Source organism: Scardinius erythrophthalmus (genome assembly GCF_964197995.2).
Source record: "Scardinius erythrophthalmus genome assembly, chromosome: 2".
NCBI classification, from domain to species: Eukaryota; Metazoa; Chordata; class Actinopteri; order Cypriniformes; family Leuciscidae; genus Scardinius; species Scardinius erythrophthalmus.
Window position 1 is genome coordinate 49,736,902 of NC_138222.1, and position 20,367 is coordinate 49,757,268.

At 37.4% G+C, this 20,367-nt stretch overlaps 2 protein-coding genes across 2 annotated transcripts in view; one reads left to right on the plus strand and one right to left on the minus strand.

The window, feature by feature from the left end:
* LOC308687382 (uncharacterized protein) overlaps window positions 1-20,367 on the minus strand; it is a 439,906-nt gene that overhangs the window by 328,189 nt on the left and 91,350 nt on the right. The gene's annotated exons all lie outside the window — the stretch shown is intronic.
* Window positions 1-20,367, plus strand: part of adamts17 (ADAM metallopeptidase with thrombospondin type 1 motif, 17) — a 163,754-nt gene that overhangs the window by 92,071 nt on the left and 51,316 nt on the right. The window contains exons 16-18 of the mRNA XM_081359916.1: window positions 2,755-2,835; window positions 8,811-8,968; window positions 16,608-16,767. Of these exons, the coding sequence (XP_081216042.1) occupies window positions 2,755-2,835; window positions 8,811-8,968; window positions 16,608-16,767 (399 nt within the window). The remainder of the gene's footprint in view (window positions 1-2,754; window positions 2,836-8,810; window positions 8,969-16,607; window positions 16,768-20,367) is intronic.

Sequence of the window (20,367 nt, forward strand, 5' to 3'; positions counted from 1 at the left end):
ATCACACCAGTGTTATCCAAATAGTCTCACTGTGTGGGTAAGAGGGAAAAGCAGTGATCAACTCTCTCTCTCTCTCTGCGTTAAAGTCCTGTCCTTTCTCCGCCCCAGCAGGTGCGGGGGGATTAGACGGCTTATGTGGGGCTCTGGAAGTGGCAGCAATTGCAGCGTTTTGGTTGGGATCCCAATTCATCAGTTGTTCGGACGTAACGTCTGGGAACAGCTAGGTTACTAATGTAACCCCTGTTCCCTGAAGGAGTGAACGGAGACGTTACGTCCCGTTGACACAATTGCTGTACCACCACTGAAATGGCCATGCCACCATCTCGGCTCCTCAGCGCAAAACTTGAATGGCTGAGTTCAGCACGCTTCCATTCAACCCCAATTTGTGTGATGTGGTTCGCGATGCAAATCTCACTCACCAGTGTCCATTGGCTTGTTTTGTTTACGCTCGAGGGTGATTGGGCTCACAGGCGAGATCCCCAGTTCGTCAGTTGTTCTGACGTAACGCCTCCATTCCCTACTTCAGAGAATGGATGTTACATTAGGAACCTAGACGTTATTCAATGATGAAAACAGTTGTGCTGCTTAATATTTTTGTAATATTTTTTTTTTCAGGATTATTTGATGAACAAAAAATAATGTTTAAAAAAAAAACATTTATTTTTTATTTAATATAGAATTATCTTGTAGCAATATCAATGTAATGCATCCTTGCTCAATAAAAGTATTAATTTATTTTAGAAAAAAATCCCAAACTTCTAAAAGGTAGTGTATGCTCAGCTAGAAGCATCACCCTCATTTGTTTATAATAATGTAAAACTGAAGCAAAATTAAGTCCCTGACTGTTGTTAAATACTTGCTGAACAATGACCCCAATGTCTTTACCGAGGCTTTAAAGTAGTAATTCACCCAGAAATGAAAGTACTGTCCTCACCCTTTATGTTGTTCCAAACACATATGACTTCCTTTCTCTCCTTTTTTTTTTTTACCGTTAAACCGAAAAATGGATGTCAGGTTAGAATCAAAGAGCTTTTGTTGTCCATAGAATGAAAGTAGATGATGATTTATACTGCAAAGCTCCCTATAATTACAAAAAATGTAATAAAAGCACAATAAAATAGTAGTTCATATAATTTTTTTAAGAATATAAACTCATTCACCATAACATCATCATCATTTTGCATTTCACAGAGGACAGAAAATTAGACATAATTTTCGTCTTTGGGTGAACTATTCCTTTTTAATAGCTAGACATCACTGGTACAGTAGTGTTTCCTGACAAATTTTACTCTTCAAATTTTGTCTTCCAGGAGAGGCCATTAAACATTTGGCAGAAAATGTTTATTGGAAAGTCCTACATCTATATCCTTAACTTTCATTATTTGAGATTAATTACTTTCCATAACAAAACCAAATAGAAACTTAATCCTGAAAGTCTGACGTTATTTTAGGTCCTCCAGATGTGGTGGGATGTGGAGGAGTGTGTGTTTTTGATCTGGGTTTGATGTGTTTTATGCTAATCAGGTGGATGGTCATGTGGTGTTGGGTGTTTAACAGGGGGTGGTGGTCTTTTCTATGTGGAGTGATAACCGCATGTTTGTGATCATGCCAGGAGGAATACGGTGAGTTTAAGGCTACGTTCACACTGTTAGTTTTTGGGATTGACAAATGTATTTACTTACAGATGTGAGTCTCAAAATGTCCCATTCACACAGCAACTTACAGCAGCAAATTTCTGTATGAACGTGCAACTGGAGTCAAGCCCGTATTCTCTTACCAGTAACCACAGCGACAGTGACAAAGATGGCGACATCCATAAAACTGAAAAGTATTATCACTTTTTGACATGACAAGCGTCCAGTAGAGCCGCGAGTTCATCCGAAAAATCTTCATTAACCTTTTAGCAATTGAGTCATATGTAGCACACAAAACTGACAGGAGCTGCTCCGGTGGTGGACAGTGACTGGATCTTAAACCGTCAGATGACACACAGCTCATATCTCCGTCGCTATAAGCTACAGACACATGGTAGACTCGCGTTTGATGTGACAGACAACTATATGTCCAGTCCGGTTCAGTTCACACAGCACAGGTTCTCCAGTTGTTTGGTTATAAAATGCGATTGTCACTCCTACTAACTGAACTGTGCGTGAACGTAACTGTATTAAGGACTCAAATACAGGACTGACAACCGTATTCTGCTGCTGTTTGAACGTGACCTAAAACAGGTTTGGTGCAAAGTGTGGGCCTGTAAATGAAACCAACACTTGTCAATAATCATTTCATCCAAACTGTCATCCAAACTGCAGGTCAAATCATCCCAGTCAGGGTCACACTAATCTCGCCCTGCAAAACATATTTCACGAAGCTGCCTGTGTCTGTGAGACCTCAGCGTCAAAGGTCTCTTCTTTAAATGAGCTGAACTGATGGCAATTACTCATATACGCATGAGCATCAGCCATTTGTGTGCTGTTATCTCCTTTCTTTCAGGGTCCTTTCCTTTTGCTCAGTGTATTGATGTATTGATTGAGACTTCCGTAATCATTGTGAATGGTCTGCTTTGATTGGCCATGAAAGTACTCTATTTGTAGTGACATACTGTACACATGCACACGCGCGTCATATTTCCATACATTTTTATAGAATCATGCACCTGTGCCTGCCCACTTGTGCACCAGTTTGAAATAGCTTGTCTTTTTTCATTTTCCACTCTTCTTTCTCTGGTTTCTCCCCTTATTTCTCTCTCTCCCAAAGGTTACATTGAGGCAGCTGTCATTCCAGTGGGAGCTCGACGAATCAAAGTTGTGGAAGACAAGCCATCCCATAGCTTTCTGGGTAATTACTCAACCTGTTACCATAACAACGGTCTTCCAAATGGCCACACAATGGATCACACTGAGATGGGACCAACTCGATAATGGCTGTAGATAGGAACTATGCCAGGTGGTGTCTCTTGTTCTACGTTATGACAAATGATGCTTCAGTGCTGACAAGCTGCTTGTCACATTAGGATAAAACTCACAATAAGGACGTTTTACATTAATGTGCTTTATTCTGCTCTAAACCTGCAATACTAAGTAAACACTTTTTTTTAGCCCATGAAATATCCACTTTTATGAGTGAATGTCATAGAAAACAATGTCTAGGTAATTTGTGATCATAGTTTCATGACAATTAAGCACATTTATGCACCAAATTCTAATTACATTTAATACATTTTATCTAATAATATTTAAATTTTATATATATATATATATATATATATATATATTAGAGGTGGGCATAGATTAATTTTTTTAATCTAGATTAATCTAGATTAATTTTGAAATTAATCTAGATTAATCTAGATTAAAATGGTTCATTTGAATTCTGCCGAAGGCATTCAGAATATGTGTGCTACCCAAATAATGACTATAAAAGTAAGTCTTCAAGCCAGGTGGCGCATTAGACCAGGGGCTCATCTCCTGTTTCCAAAATGCATCACAAACTGCTTGAGAAAGCTGTTCTACTCATAGACTGTAAAAGGTTACTACTGTACTGTTACCGTCCGTAGGTAACATTAGGTAGGCCTATGTTATTATCAACTACTATAGGCTATCAATTAGGGATGGGCGATATGGCCTAAAATCCATATTGTGATATACATTGCAGCCTCTTGCGATAACGATATTATAATAAAACTATTTCAGAACAGGTTACACAGACCCTGCTAAACAACTGCTAAATGTATTTTTTTTTTTTTTTTTTGAAAGGGTGTATTTAGTTTTGAGAACATATATTGTGCAAAACTGTAAGTATACAACATAATTTTGCAGATAAATAAGATTTAAGTACACTAGCTGCAGAGACTTAAGTAGGTCTTGTTTATTATGGCTTGGAGCTTATGAAACCCCAAATTTAAAATTAGAATATTGTCTCTAACTGATGTCTTTTCAGTTAAAAAGAAACACAACAACGATTCTTAAAATCGGGCGCTTTTAATAAAAAGAGATTATGTGCTACACCACTCACTAAGATATATTGGGAATAATACGCGCGCGCTGGTATTCAGTGATATGTTTCGTTTTGAATTTGAGGTGGTAGAACGGATTAGTCGTGTGTTAACTTACCGAACTGTTACACCACACAGTCTACGTCGGACGGCTTAAATCCGAACCAAGTCCAAATAATGGATGTTGTTGCACCGATCTTTTACACCAGCTTTCACTTTCAGCCGTGTTTACTTAAGATGACGACGAATTTGATGCGTTGCGGCCGGGTGTTCCTCGCGGCCGCGGGTAGATTGCGTCATCAGCTTGTGTAGTTAGAGCCAGCTCCCAACCCAACTTGGAGAATGGATTAACGGCGATATTTTTTTTATCGCGCGATAAGCGTTAACGCCGATAACGGCCCACCACTAATATATATATATATACATATACAAGGATGACAATGTATTTGTATATTGATGTACATATTTCACCTTAGACTTCTCATTATTTCTGCAATACAATGTTGATTATATATTTTTATTTTATCCCACATTACAGTAATAGGACTTAATCACAATTGTCTATTAACAGGCTTTAATTTTTTCTTTCTTTTTATTTTAGGGTGAAATATGGCAGACATATTCTTAACTTTTGTGAGATTCACCCTTGTATTTAGTGAAACGCACTTGAGAGAATGTAACTCATGAAACTTAATTAAGACTTTATTTGTCCAGCTGGCCCACAATTGATGAGCATATTCATTGTGATTTAATTTATTTTAATGAGTCAGGGTTTTTTGAAAAGACGCCTTCAACTTTCAGAATTAATGTGTCTTGTCGTCCAATTTCACAGACATAATGCTGACAGATTATAATAACGCTTCACTCTTCATATTCTCAAACAAACATCCATTTTCCCAAAGGTCAGGATCACATGACTGCCTGGTTTGAAGTTATTAAAAATGCCCACAGTCTCAGATCTTATAGACTAAGTTTCATAACATTATAAAGTTTAGACTTACTATAAAATGTCTCATTTCGGTTAAATGTTTAAGCAGCATTGCTTGCATTTTGTTCTATAAAGCCTTTCAGCTAACGTTGAACTGGCAATATTCATTCTGTAACTCATACGCAGGGAGATGTAAACATATGTCTAGTTTGGGTCTGGTTTGCCATCTTTTGTAAGAGAACAGAATCGTTTTTTTATTTTTATTTTTTTATTCCAGCCAAAAGCTTGAAGTGACATGAAAGTGAACCCCTCCCATTGAGCTCAGCGCAGATGCTCTCCAAAACAAACCAGGCTATGCTTTCATTGCAGCAGACTGTGGGCAATCACGTCTTCAGTTTCTACTGCTTAGAAACAATAATGTAGTCGTGTATGTGTATAAAAATAGGATGAATGTGAGGTAATGATGGAAGAATTATATGCAATAGCTCATTTGACTCAAATGCATGAATGGTGAGAATGTGTTTGAGGTGCATTTTAAAAGGGAAAAGTTGCTCTGGATTCTGGACTGTGTAAAGGCAGAGATGTTTTGGATAAAAGTAAAATGATAAAATGCTATAAAAAAGGGATATAAATGCTATAGAATATATTTAAATCCCCACCATTACTGTCATGAAGTATACCTTTAAATTGGTGCTGTACCTGTACATTAGGGGTCTTCAACAGGCATCGGAGGGGAACTATTTTGTGTTAAAGAGGCCATATTGTGCCCTTTTACAAAGTCTTGATTTTGTTTTTGGCATCTACTAGAATAGCTTTTCATGCTTGAATGTTTAAAAAACACATTAAATGCTCTGGGGTGCATTTCCCAAAAGCATTGACCAGTTATGGTTGCAAGTTCCGTCGTTACCAACATAGTTGAAACATTTGGCGTTTCCCGAAACCATAGCTCCAACGAACATTCACAAACAGCATCGCAAACTTGCGTGGTTGGAGCTACAACTCTTGAGCTGTGGTTACAAGCATATTTTCTTGTTAATATGACGCATGGACTCAGATGATGCTCTTGGGCAATGGGCATAATAAGCGAGCTAACATTCAGTAAATTTTATATCTTTCATCCCATTTTAATATATATATATATATATACACTTTAACCTATATATTTTAGCGTGTCAATGATCAGCGCCATTTTTGAAGAGTGCACGTGCATAAATGCGAAAGCGAACCCTGGAGTATGACGTAGAAGGAACCCACAATGAATCAAACATTAAATAAGACAAAACGACAGGGAACCAAGACAGTTCGTTACAGCTGCATGTCAGAAAAATGTTACGTTCCATGGAGAAAGTTAATGACTGAATGAACCGCATACAGTGAGGAAAATAAGTATTTGAACACCCTGCTATTTTGCAAGTTCTCCCACTTGGAAATCATGGAGGGGTCTGAAATTGTCATCGTAGGTGTATGTCCACTGTGAGAGACATAATCTAAAATAAAAAAATGCAGAAATCACAATATATGATTTTTTAACTATTTATTTGTATGATACAGCTGCAAATAAGTATTTGAACACCTGTCTATCAGCTACAATTCTGACCCTCAAAGACCTGTTAGTCTGCCTTTAAAATGTCCACCTCCACTCCATTTATTATCCTAAATTAGATGCACCTGTTTGAGGTCGTTAGCTGCATAAAGACACCTGTCCACCCCATACAATCAGTAAGAATCCAACTACTAACATGGCCAAGACCAAAGAGCTGTCCAAAGACACTAGAGACAAAATTGTACACCTCCACAAGGCTGGAAAGGGCTACGGGGAAATTGCCAAGCAGCTTGGTGAAAAAAGGTCCACTGTTGGAGCAATCATTAGAAAATGGAAGAAGCTAAACATGACTGTCAATCTCCCTCGGACTGGGGCTCCATGCAAGATCTCACCTCTTGGGGTCTCAATGATCCTAAGAAAGGTGAGAAATCAGCCCAGAACTACACGGGAGGAGCTCGTCAATGACCTGAAAAGAGCTGGGACCACCGTTTCCAAGGTTACTTTTGGTAATACACTAAGGCGTCATGGTTTGAAATCATGCATGGCACGGAAGGTTCCCCTGCTTAAACCAGCACATGTCAAGGCCCGTATTAAGTTTGCCAATAACCATTTGGATGATCCAGAGAAGTCATGGGAGAAAGTCATGTGGTCAGATGAGACCAAAATAGAACTTTTTGGTCATAATTCCACTAAACATGTTTGGAGGAAGAAGAATGATGAGTACCATCCCAAGAACACCATCCCTACTGTGAAGCATGGGGGTGGTAGCATCATGCTTTGGGGGTGTTTTTCTGCACATGGGACAAGGCGACTGCACTGTATTAAGGAGAGGATGACCGGGCCCATGTATTGCGAGATTTTGGGGAACAACCTCCTTCCCTCAGTTAGAGCATTGAAGATGGGTCGAGGCTGGGTCTTCCAACATGACAATGACCCGAAGCACACAGCCAGGATAACCAAGGAGTGGCTCTGTAGTGGCTCAAATACTTATTTGCAGCTGTATCATACAAATAAATAGTTAAAAAATCATACATTGTGATTTCTGGATTTTTTTTTTAGATTATGTCTCTCAAAGTGGACATGCACCTACGATGATAATTTCAGACCCCTCCATGATTTCTAAGTGGGAGAACTTGCAAAATAGCAGGGTGTTCAAATACTTATTTGCCTCACTGTAATATATATATATATATATATATATATATATATATATATATATATATATATATATATATATATATAAGGGAGTAAAGTGTACAACAATTACTGCATGTTAACGTGATTAAAAATGAACGGCTTTCTGTTGTTTATGTAAATTACCATACTAATAGTAAATGCATTAATTACACAAATACATTAACCGATCTCGAATCGGTTAATTAGTAGAAGTTATTTCACCACATGGTGTAACTAAAGTAAGTAAATGACAGAGGTGCGACCGGTTGTGACTAGCTAGTCATTTTCTACAACGATGCATCTTACTATGAAGGTCAAGCAGTGAGTTATGTTGTTGTACAGGAAATTCACCCCTGTTTAGTTCCTAAGCTCTCCTTCTGAAACACGCGATGTGCTCCGATTGGTTGGCTGGACCAGAGTGTTGTGATTCATCAACTGCTTTGAATGTCACGTCCCTCACCATAACCACAAGTTTCAACACACTAATGCAACTCAACCAGGCCTCGTCCCTTTTTTTTGCATATATCTTGGGCAAGAGTTATTTAAATAAGTAATATTGTGACGTGTTTGTTCCTGAAAGAACACTCAAGACTATATTCAAGGCGTTTCAGGGAGTTCAGGTTTTGAAACAGTGTCTACTGTTATAGAGAATAACTCCCTTTTGGGTGTGATTGTGTGCTTTGTAACTTTGCAGACCTTTTTACTCAAAACCGCAACATTGCACAAAGAAAGTTTCAAAAAAGTGTAATAGGTTCTCTTTTAAAACTGAAAATATGCCTTAAACAAAAATCCAATATCAATTTAATTTGAACAAACATTTAAATTAAGAAACTAAAGATCAGCTAAATATTGTGCATCCCACATTGAAATGTATTAAGTCACATTAAAATGTAATGCATGTGACTGTACATAAATAATGTTTTTTAATGACATGCAATATAATCATCATACAGTATGTACTGTAAATACTAAAATGAATATGGTACTATACACAAAAAGATTCTCATGCATTTTAGGAATATAGTCTTTTTGAAATTAGCTACTCACTCAGGTCTACCTCATGTCAATATGTACACAATTATTTTGTTTTATTTTACAAAAGAGAGCAATTTGATGGAATGATGCTTGTGTAATGTGAATTAGATATATTTGTTCCTGTTTGTCTGGTGCAGCTCTGAAGGACTCCAGCAAGCGATCCATAAACAATGACTGGAAAATCGAGCTGCCAGGGGAGTTTGAGCTTGCTGGCACCACAGTCCGCTATGTGAGGAGAGGACTGTGGGAAAAGATGTCTGCCAAGGGACCCACTAAGACTCCACTCCATCTCATGGTAAAAACATTAGGTCATAACATCCACCTTTCTCTTTCTTAGCTCTTTACCATCTTTCACACGTTTCATGATGCAGTGTGCTTTTAAACTCAGTGTAAAATGCCATTCACTACTCATTTTGTTTCTGTAATCACATGATTATTAACCCTCTGGGGTCTGGGCTGTTTTTGGGGCCCTTGAGATGTTCTGACATGCCCTGACATTTGTGCTTTTTTCAGTTGCTTATAAACATATTAATGGCAAAGGTGTAAATTCAATCTATAAAGCACAAACAGGGCTACAATAATATGTGAGCCACGTGTATGTACATCTTTTCATTTTTGAGAGAATAATGTTTATGCATGGTTATTGAAAAAACTAAAAACTAAAATTTCTGAAATAAGGCCACAAAACACATAGTAAATATGTGTCAATAAGTCTTTTGACTAATGGATGTCATCACCTAGTGTTTTTTCTTCAAAATTATGTGAAAATAGTCTTGCTTTATCGTTCACATAAAACCATACATTGATTTAAATTGATGTAAAACAGGTTTTGCTTGGAAAGCCAATATGCGAGGGGGCGTGAACGAGGAGTGGTTTACACCTTAGATGTCCCACCCACTCTGCATAATGACTCTGCATAATTAGCCATTCATTCAGGTGTGACACTGACTGAGCCACAATGCAAGGACAAAAGATATATTTAGAAGAAGACTTATATTGAACATTTAAGATTTTGCTTACATCTATCTTGTAAATATGTTTTGCTATTTTATTAAAAAGGTTACAATTACAACAATAATTACAATTTCAACAATATTTCAAGTGTACTCTTTCTTTGTAAAAAAAAAAAAATGATTATAGGCCTACATTTTATCTATGTATTCATTACTTTCATATTTCACCTGACTGTAACGTTGTTTTCATGAAATATTAGGGCATATTGTTAATTTGCAGTTTAATACGTTGCTTATACAAATAGCCTACATTTTATTTCAAAATATTCCAGTCGATTTTTACTCATCTCAGTATAGCAATACAGTTTGCTGAAACATCATCATTCATTCACACACGCGATTTAAATTTAAACTGTCTTTGCCAGCTGTGGTAAACAGCGCGCATCTCTGCCATTCATTCATTCATAAACAGAAACCCACGTGAAGAAATTCACGTGAGAAGGAAAAAACTTACTAGTATTCCTCAGCTCGCTCCTCGATATACCCGCACTTCTGAGGGACATTTTCCATTATTATTATTATTCCTCACAGCTGCAAGATGGTGTAAACAAGTAATGATCTGAATAAACTTGTGTGTTTTCTCGAGCTGATATGAGGGCGTTCACAGGATTGTGCGGATTGCCTCAGACATTTGCGTTTGAATAGCGTGCGCTCTCCGTGGGCGGAGTCACATTACATCTGAATCAGCTGTAATTAGCTCGACTGGAATCGCTCTCTTTTAATACAGATTTCACAAGAATATTTGTTTTTTATATAAATTACTTCATTTAAAAGAAGATAATTCAAGTTTCATGTCTGTGCGTCTGTATGCCTGTTTGACTGAGTATTCGCTGAGTTATTGTTCATTTTCGGACGCGTTTCAGAATGGACTACACTGGCAGAGAGAAGGCAGAACTCGCCTCGTGTTTATTTTTCTTTATTTGGCAAAAAGCACAACACTTTGTTTTTATTGTGAGTATACACAAAAATAATACACATTTAACAGAATCGATTGATGTATGAAACTTGTTTTGTAAAATCAAAGTCAAAAGAGTATTTCGGGTCTCAATTCAACTGATAAGGAATAAGTTTTAGAAAAGTTTAGTAACCCCTATGAAAAAGAAGTGCACTTAACTGTGTTTAATGTACACTTCTAGTGTATTTTAAATCTTAAAAGGTATATCTTTTTTTAAAACTGAAACTGCAGATGTATTTTTAAGACACTTTGTATGTCAAATGAACCCCCCGGTTTCACAGACGAGGTTTAAGCTAGTCCCAGATTAAAATGCATGTTTGAGTTGTCTTAACTGAAAGCAACTTGCAGTGACATCTCTTAAAATATGTCAGTGCCATTGTTTTGTCTCAAGATGCACACCAGTAATGTGTTTTTTTTTCTAAGGCACGTTTAAAAAAGCTACTTAAATGTCCTAATTGAACTAAGGGCTAATCCTGGCTTAATCTAAACCCTGTCTGTGAATTTTAAATCATTGTTTTAATTATAGAAGCAATTATGAAACTACGTATAAAGATGTACTTAAGCGGGTCAACAAAGCACTTTAAAGTTCAGATTTGCATTTCATTTAAATGTAAACTATAATATATTATTTATTTCATTGTATCATTTAATTTCAATCATTTAAATTCAGTTAGCATGCAATTACATTTCCGAAAACTTTACATTTAGTTATCACTGAAGTATATTATTTTAAAATATTATTTCAATAATAAGTAATTTTTTTTTAAGTATACTGAAGTGCACTTCTTTTTCACAAGGGTTGTTCCAAACTTGTATTTTGTTGAGTGTCAGATGGTCACTATGATCTCTATATGGAAAGAGCTGCGTGAAGCTTAATAAAAAAAAATGTCCCCTTTTGTGTTCCATGGAAAAAATAACAGCATATGGGTTTGGAACAACATGAGGGTGAGTAAATAATGACAGAATTTTTCATTTTTGGCTGAATTGTCACTTTAAGAAAATAAATGGGGGCAATTTTGATTTCATGCTGACTGTAACTGCCATGTTCTACATGTTTCTAGTTGATTTAAAATATAATTAAAGCATATTTGTCTTCATCATGAACGACTTCATGATTAGCACAACATGTGAATTTATATTTGGAAAACATGGCAGCCTGGCTAATCCAAAGCAAATACATAAATCAAATGGAAAACATATCCCGCAAAATGTTTTGAAAGCAATAATGCAGATGTTTTTGGGATGGAGCCACAGCTAAACCTGAAGTCTTCACCCTCATTGATGTCTAGAGCTGCTTTTCCACACCATGTGTCTACACAGACTTGCAATGATTTCATCATCACAACGCAAAAACAGCTCAATGCAGCACAGCGGAAAGAAATACAGGAAACACATATATCTTGAGACACATTTCTAGCAATTTTACACATTTCTCCAAACCAAGGTCTTTTGGTTTGGTTTCTTTTGTGTAATTATTATAAAAGTAATTCAAAATGTTAATAGTAATCATTAGTAATTATTTTATTTATTAATTTAGTGAGTATTTTAGTAATTACTTTTTCATTTTAATCTCACCCAAACAATAACTTTCTGGGCCCTATCTTGCACCCAGCACAATTTACTTTGTACAGCGATGCATGTATCATTCCTATTTTGCACCCGCGCAAAGTGGACTTTTCCCTCCACAGAGGCACGTCGGTTAACTAAGAAATACACTTGCGCTCCCCGGGGCGGTTCAGCGCAAAGAGGAGGCGTGTTCCGGCGCAAACGTTCCCTCGTGCTATTTTACAGGTTTAGAAAACAATTGCGCCACTGACAGAAAAAAAAAACAGTTTAAAGTCAGTGGCGCGTTGCGCATATGTTATTCATATGCTATTTTAAGGGCGCATGCTTGACCATAATCAATGTAGCGTGTGCACAACATACACTTTGATTCTCTCATCTACACAGAAGCAGCAGTTCTCATTTTTGCAAATCATACATTATTACGATAGATAGATAGATAGATAGATAGATAGATAGATAGATAGATAGATAGATAGATAGATAGATAGATAGATAGATAGATAGATAGATAGATAGATAGATAGATATAGATAGATAGATAGATAGATATAGATAGATAGATAGATAGATAGATAGATAGATAGATAGATAGATAGATAGATAGATAGATAGATAGATAGATAGATAGATAGATAGATAGATAGATAGATAGATAGATAGATAGTTTATTATAAAAGCATACATCTAGCTTACACATTTACCCAAATTATCATACGCCTGTTTAACCGAAGTTAATTTGGGTGTGTTTCTCCATCCCCAACGTCCCTGACGAGAACGCTGGTCTCCTCGGCTGTGAACCGCTCCTGGCGCGCGCCTGGCAAATCCGCCGTTAAAATAGGAATCCGCTTTAGAACAAGCGCGTCTGCTCTTAAAGGGAATGTGAGATGACGCTCTGATTGGTTTATTTCACGTTACACCCAAACCACACCTATGAATGATGAAGCTACTTCAGACCAACCCCTTTTAGATTTGCGCCGGGCGCAAGAGTCATTTATCCCGCCAGGAAAATAGCAACAGCGCCGAGACCCGCCCACAAAGTTACTTGCGCTTTGCGCTTTGACACTTGCGTTTCAGATCGTTAAAATAGGGCCCTCTGTATCCACTACTCATATTGTACGCATTTACATTTGTGCATTTGGAAGACGCTTTTATCTAAAGCAACTTGCATTGGATTCAAGGAACACTGCAGAAAATGATTTTCTTCTTCAGTATATTTGTCTGGTTTTCCATTACAAATATCTAAACATTATTAAATCAGGATACACTTACTTGAAAAGCAAAATGACTCAGGAAAAGTCAAGATTAAAAAAATATATGCCAATGGGACCAGAGAAATAAACTTAAACTTAAATTCAGAAGGAAAACAAATTTATATATCTTATCTTTTTGCTCTCAAGTATATGCATTAATATATCTTGATTTAAGAATGTTTAGATATTTGTTAGATATGTTTAGATATTTTTTTTATGTTGAGTAAAAGAAAAACTGCTGCATTTTTAAGCATCATATTGTCCTCTCTTCTGTTACTGACACGTGACATTTATATATCCTAATAATGTTGAAAATATATGTCAAGTAAACAGACATGATTAATTATATTGTTGTCCATTTCCAAGACCATTTTATTTGTTATGTCCATCAATTCATTCATCTATTCCTCAAACCGATTGGGAGTCCATCCCACAGACAGAAATATATTAAATTATTAAAATAATTTTTGCAGCCTGAAATTAAGTGATTTCCTCACAAGTGAGTTCCTTTTGACACCAGCATGTATTTCCAACTTGCTTCATCAAATCCAAACTATCATTTATGTTTGGACCCCGATTATTGCTGCTTGCGGCTATATTTATAGATTAGCAAATTACTGCTCATTATCGAATGAAACCAAGTCCTCTAATCCTCTAATTCAAGCACGTTGGTTCAGTTAATATATCCTCGAAGCTCTTTATGATGAAGAGAATAGACTTGTAATCTCCATTCCCTCACAGTCACCAAGAGTTTAAAGCAAAAAGGTTTGTTTAGTCCGGAGAGCTAGAAGGTGTCTTGAGAGAGATCTCTAATTAGTATAATGAAGCAGTGAAGCAGACTTTAGAAAATGCTTTCCTCACAGACGTCCCCTGGCGCACAGATGCTCCACTTCAAACGGTCAAAGTGTTTTCAGACCCATTTAGAATATTTGAGCTAAATTTCTAATGTGCCTCTGGTCAGCTTTGGAGCTTCTGATCGAGGCGTTTTGTTTGACTTTGAATAACTAAATAGATGCAAAATACTCCAAATTAGGTGAGAAGAATCTGTTGTGTTCCCAGGGCCGGATAAACCATATGAGCATTTAGGCCTTTGGGCCAATCTTGAACTGAGTGTGAATATTCACTTACAGACCTCACCATGACGTTTCAGTGGCATGTGGTGGTATGTAATTAAAACATAATTCCTTTCTTTTAACTGTTTAATGCAGTGATTTGAAGTTGAATCTCACAAAACTTGTCAAAGTCATATGTACTCAATTCCAAAGGAGAAAAGAAAGAATTACATATTTTGCATAAGGAAAATAAAGACTTTTTTGGCCATTTTTGACCAATGCGATTTTCTTTTTTTACATTTGACATTATTGAGTAAATTTTGCATTTGTATTTGTTGTATGCCGATTTAAATGGACACATTGCATAAAATGTGTGATTTTACTTGTGATTGTGGGGTGAAATGTGACTTGGACATGTTTTCATGATATTTACTCACTGTATTTTGTGCATCTGCTGTTGGCGGGCTTGTTGGGACTTTTGAATATACTTCTACCTGTTTGGATGTGTTCTTTTGTGTGTAGTTTCTTTCATGTCATTAGCAACTGGCTGATAGGAAGACGGCTCTTTTTGAGAGGCTGTTAACCTCCACTGTCTGCACAGTAAGTGAGGAAAATGGCCATGAGATGAATCTTGTGATAAAGTGTGCTTGAGGCCAGAGTCTAGTCTTGTCCCTGGAAATGATTATGGGAATGAATGGAAGTGATCTCTCTTTCCTCATGGCATTTTGGTAGCCATTTAAAATCAGACCTTGTGCTTGTTCACAGGCCTCTAAGAGATGTACTATTTGGCCAAGAGTATGCAGACACCTTCTAATGCTTTTAATTAACAGCAGTTGTTTTCCACTTGATCCTGAAGGTGGTTTGTGGGATTCATGGCCCAATTGCATAAACTATGTTAATTGAATAGTTCTCTTAAAAATGGTTTAAAACAACTTGAGGGTGAGTAAATTATGAGAGTTTTCATTTTTAAGTCAACTATTCCTTTAAGACTTTGTCGTAATAACTAGTCGGACCAACTTGCAGTTAACAAAGTGTCCCTTTTCAGATTCAACTTAGACCAATCTGCCTTTTTATTTTATTTAACTGAATTTAAGAAGTTACCCTTCTTGAAGAAAAGAATTGACAACCTTGTAAGACTAGTCTAAGCAGTTAATGCAACCGGCCACATACACTATATTGCCAAAAGTATTGGGACACCCCTCCAAATCATTGAATTCAGGTGTTCCAATCACTTCCATGGCCACAGTTGTATAAAATCAAGCGACTAGGCAAATGTAGACTGCTTCTACAAACATTTGTGAAAGAATGGGTCGCTCTCTCAGGAGATCAGTGAATTAAAGCGTGGTACCGTGATAGGTTGCCACCTGTGCAATAAGTCCATTCGTGAAATTTCCTCACTTCTAAATATTCCACGGTCAACTGTTAGTGGTATTATAACAAAGTGGAAGCAATTGGGAACAACAGCAACTCAGCCACGAAGTGGTAGGCCACATAAAATCACAGAGCTGGGTCAGCGCATGCTGAGGCACACAGTGCGCAGAAGTCACCAACTTTCTGCAGAGTCAATAGCTACAGACCTCCAAACTTAGTGTGGCCTTCAGATTAGCTCAAGAACAGTGCGTAAAGAGCTTCATGGAATGGGTTTCCATGGCCGAGCAACTGCATCCAAGCCTCACATCAATGTGCATTCAGTGCAATGCAAAGTCACCAGATCTAAATATTCACAACAAACATCCTTTCAACATGAAACCAAGAAATGAGACTTACACTTGCTGAATTTTCAGCATCATTACTCTAGTTTTCACCCACATGATCCTTCAAAAATCATTCTAATATGCTGATTTGCTGCTAAAGAAAGACGTTTTGCTGCCTATGCCTAATTCTTTGTGGTAACTGATACATTTTGTTTTTCAGATTTCTTTGATGAATAGAAAGTTCAACAGCATTTATTTAATTGAAACAGAAACCTTTTGTAACATTATAAATCTCTTTAATATCATTTTTCATCAACTTAAAGCATCTTTGCTGATTAAAAGTATTACCTTGGACCAAACTGAATGTAAAAGCCTGAATGCTCTTCATCTCATTTTTCTCCCAGGTTCTGCTGTTCCACGATCAAACGTACGGGATCCACTATGAGTACACGGTTGCCCTGAACCATTCGCAGGAGAACAGCAGCGATTCAGTAAAGGAGCCAGAGCACATGCACCTGTGGACTCACAGCAGCTGGGAGGACTGCAGCGTGCACTGCGGAGGAGGTCAGTGCCGGCTGTTACCCACAATCCCTCTGGGGGGTTCATTTCTTATTACTCTTTGCAGTTATTCTCGTGAGTATTATAAGCTGATCAGGAAAGTTTCCAATTCTCTTAAAGGTTTCATTAAATTCCATTTCAGCCGTGGCCTTAAGTTGTTAATGTATACGCCTGCTGCCCAGCTGTCTTTCTGCGATGCCGTGTGACTGTTATGGTCAGCACAGCTGTGTGATTATATCTAGCAGGTTAAAGCCCCAAAAATAATAATTACTGCTATGAAAAAGAGAATGAGGGAGATCTCAGACTAATTATATCAGTGCTAATTAACTCACAAAGGAATGAAACTTGCAGAAAGAGTCATTGCAGAGACCTTGTCAGTGTAAGTCGTCACATGTGGTGGAAGTGTTATTCACTTGAGACTAAACATATCCTCTGTACGCATAAAATAACCCGACACTGAAGCCGGTCTCATTTTCTTAGCCTGTCTGAGCGTGGCAGTTTTGCTGGTTATATTCACAAAACTGATAGCAGATGAACATTTATCTACAACAGACCGGCATGCAGTCTCATCTAAAATGGCTCCCATTTTTAATGGTGATCTGCTTGTTTCTTTTATGTGGTAATTACTTACTAAGTGCTGAACGAGAAGTGTCATTGCCTGCGAGAAGTGTTGCATCAGCATTTACATTTGCACACAATAACAGATGAGATAATCTGTTTCTAAAGTAATTTTTTATGTTTCACTTTTAAATAATGTGTGCTGCTTTGGGTTTTTTAAGGGCATTTCGTTCTCTGTGACGAATAAAAAAGCTTTAGGTTTTCAACACAAGCTGAAAATAAGATTCTGGCCTGAGAAAGCTGACACGAGATTTGCTGTGCCTGTTTTTGGAAACTTCTAGACACGTTTATGAAATAGTTGTTGCTTCATGGTCAACATTGTTCCTTAATAATAGGAGGTAAAACTCTCTTCATAACTCATTACTTATAACTAGATGTCGTCTTAACTTGCTGTTTTAGTCCTGATTAGCAAAGTCTTCAAGGATCCCCAAGAGAATTTCTCAACTGGAAAGGGCAATAAGTAAATAGCCAATGATTATCTACCCACATTCATGCAGAAAATCACAACTCTTCAACAATGCATGTCAAAGGTTTGTCTCATCTGAAAGTCTTAAGTGAGCCTTTCTTTCAGAGGAGGCCAATTTACAGACAGATGGGAGACACTAAGGACACTCTACTGTACTGGGGTGAAAGTGTGTTGCCCAGGAAACCGTTGTTAAGGGGTTGTAGGAGTGAGACCAGAAGTGTCATGCCGATTCAAACTAATGAACCCCCTCTGATTTTTGGAGGTAAAGTGGTTGTCAAAGTTAGTATTGTAGCTTTATGTATGGTCACACACTTGCAGGTGTCATTATATTATTATTAACAATTGACCAAAACCAAGCTCGAATGAAGTTTTATCACCAGAGAATGTCAGAGATTTGTCAGACATTAGAATGGCCGCATCTGAGGCAGTAAGTGCACAGCATCATGTTTTCATCAACTTGCAGGTTACAATGTTTATTGTAGCTATGTAGGCGTTCAGTTTTTCCTGTCGTTTACATTTGGCCAAAAAGTGCTATTCACAGGCTGTATTGGCTATGATGGCAAATACCAGACTAAGACTCTCTTTTCTACTCAAATACATAAAACGCTAGCCTTTACAAACGTTGTGTTTTTTTAGTAAAGAAAACACTGTACTTATTCAAACAACCAGTTCTTTATTTACCCTTGGACTGCAAAGAACCAGAGACCTTTTCCAAAATGTGTGCAGCACTTCATTCTAAATGGAGGCGGGTGGAGCTACTGTATGAGGTTTTGGGGATCAATTTGAGGATCTACTGGAGTTACGAAGTTTAGTCACAAGCTCTTTTTAGTATGAAGTTCTATTCAAGCTTTTGTATAAAGCAGGGTTCCTCAAATCCGGCCCTGGAGGGCCACTGTTTGACCACTCACCTATCTGCAATTTTCTAGTAACTCTGAAGACCCGGATTAGCTGGTTTAGTTGTGTTTGATTAGGGCTGGAAATAAACTCTGCAGGGCAGTGGCCCTCTGGGACCAGATTTGAGGAACCCTGGTATAAAGTATAGGGGGGGGGGAAAGTAACAAAAATAATGTTAATAACCGGTATTTTTTCTAATCTAACTGAGGGAACACAAGAACAGAAATGTTAAAATACTGAATCTGCTTTGAGTAAACCGATTGATTTGTTTGTTTGTTTGTTTTTTTAAGCCCTGTTCTGTTCTTTTTATTTTGATTTTTTTAGTATTAAATGAAATACACACTAATGCTCAAAAGTTTGGGGTTGGTTTTTTAATGTTTTTGAAAGAAGTCTGTACGCTTTCTAAGGCTGCATTATTTGATCAAAAATACAGTAAAATACAGTAATATTGTGAAATATAATTACAATTTAAAAGATCTGTTTTCTATTTGAATATTTTTAGGGGTTCAAGCACAAAGTGCTGAAACCCTATTGTAATTGTACTGATTTTTATTAGGGGTTCAAGCACGAAGTGCTGAAACCCTATTGTAATTGTACTGATTTTTATTATTATTAGGGGTTCAAGCACGAAGTGCTGAAACCCTATTGTAATTGTCCTGATTTTTATTATTATTTTTCTTCTGCCGTAAAACGCATCGTGCAGCCCAAACCGTAAGAGCTGGAACCTTGAAACTTTGCCAGATGGTAGTACAAAAATCGAGGAGAGGTTATCAAATTATGACCCCGATTGGCCCATAGGTGGCGCTATAGCAACCAAAAGCGCGAAACTGCTCAGAACTCCTAGACCGTATGTCGTAGACTCAAGTGTCTTATATCATTGGAAAGCTGGACGCCTGACGAACAAAACGTATATCTCCGATTTCATTTCCGCCATGATAGATTTTCCGCCATTTTGAATTTTGTCAAAAACCTACTTTTGCGAACTAGTCCCTGGTTTTTCGCCCGATCGGAACCAAACCAGTGCAGAAATGTTCTCTAGAAACTGAAGATCAATAATTATCGAAAAAAAGTCGAAATTTCGATTCACGGACGCTAAGGGGCGCCAAAACGTACGTTGTGGGAGGGGCCTATTTTACTAAAATGGCTATAACTCCAGAAGTAAATGAGGTATCTTCACCAAACTCGGTACACATATGTATGAGCTCAATATGAGGTAACAGTAAAAAAATCGCGGCGATTTGCCACATGGTGGCGCTATAATATGAAAAAAACATAAAACAGGCTTTAACCACCTGACCGTTAGTCCGATTGACTTGAAAATTGGTATGCCGTGTCTTGGTCCAAGGTGTCATGTATGTGTATGAGGACATTGGCGTATCTAAAAAAACATGGCCGCCATCGGCCAATGAAGTTTGAGCACCTATTAGACAAGGTTAACGGAGGCCGATCGGAACGAAACTCGGTGGGCATGTTCTACTCATGGCCCTAGAGGTCTGTAAGAGTTTTGAAAGAAATCGGCCACTAGTTGGCGCTAACGAGATTTATGGCTCTGTAATCACGTGGTGTTACACTTATTGTCACAAAATGGATACCATTTGATAGATCTCCTCTTGTTGAACAACTTTGCC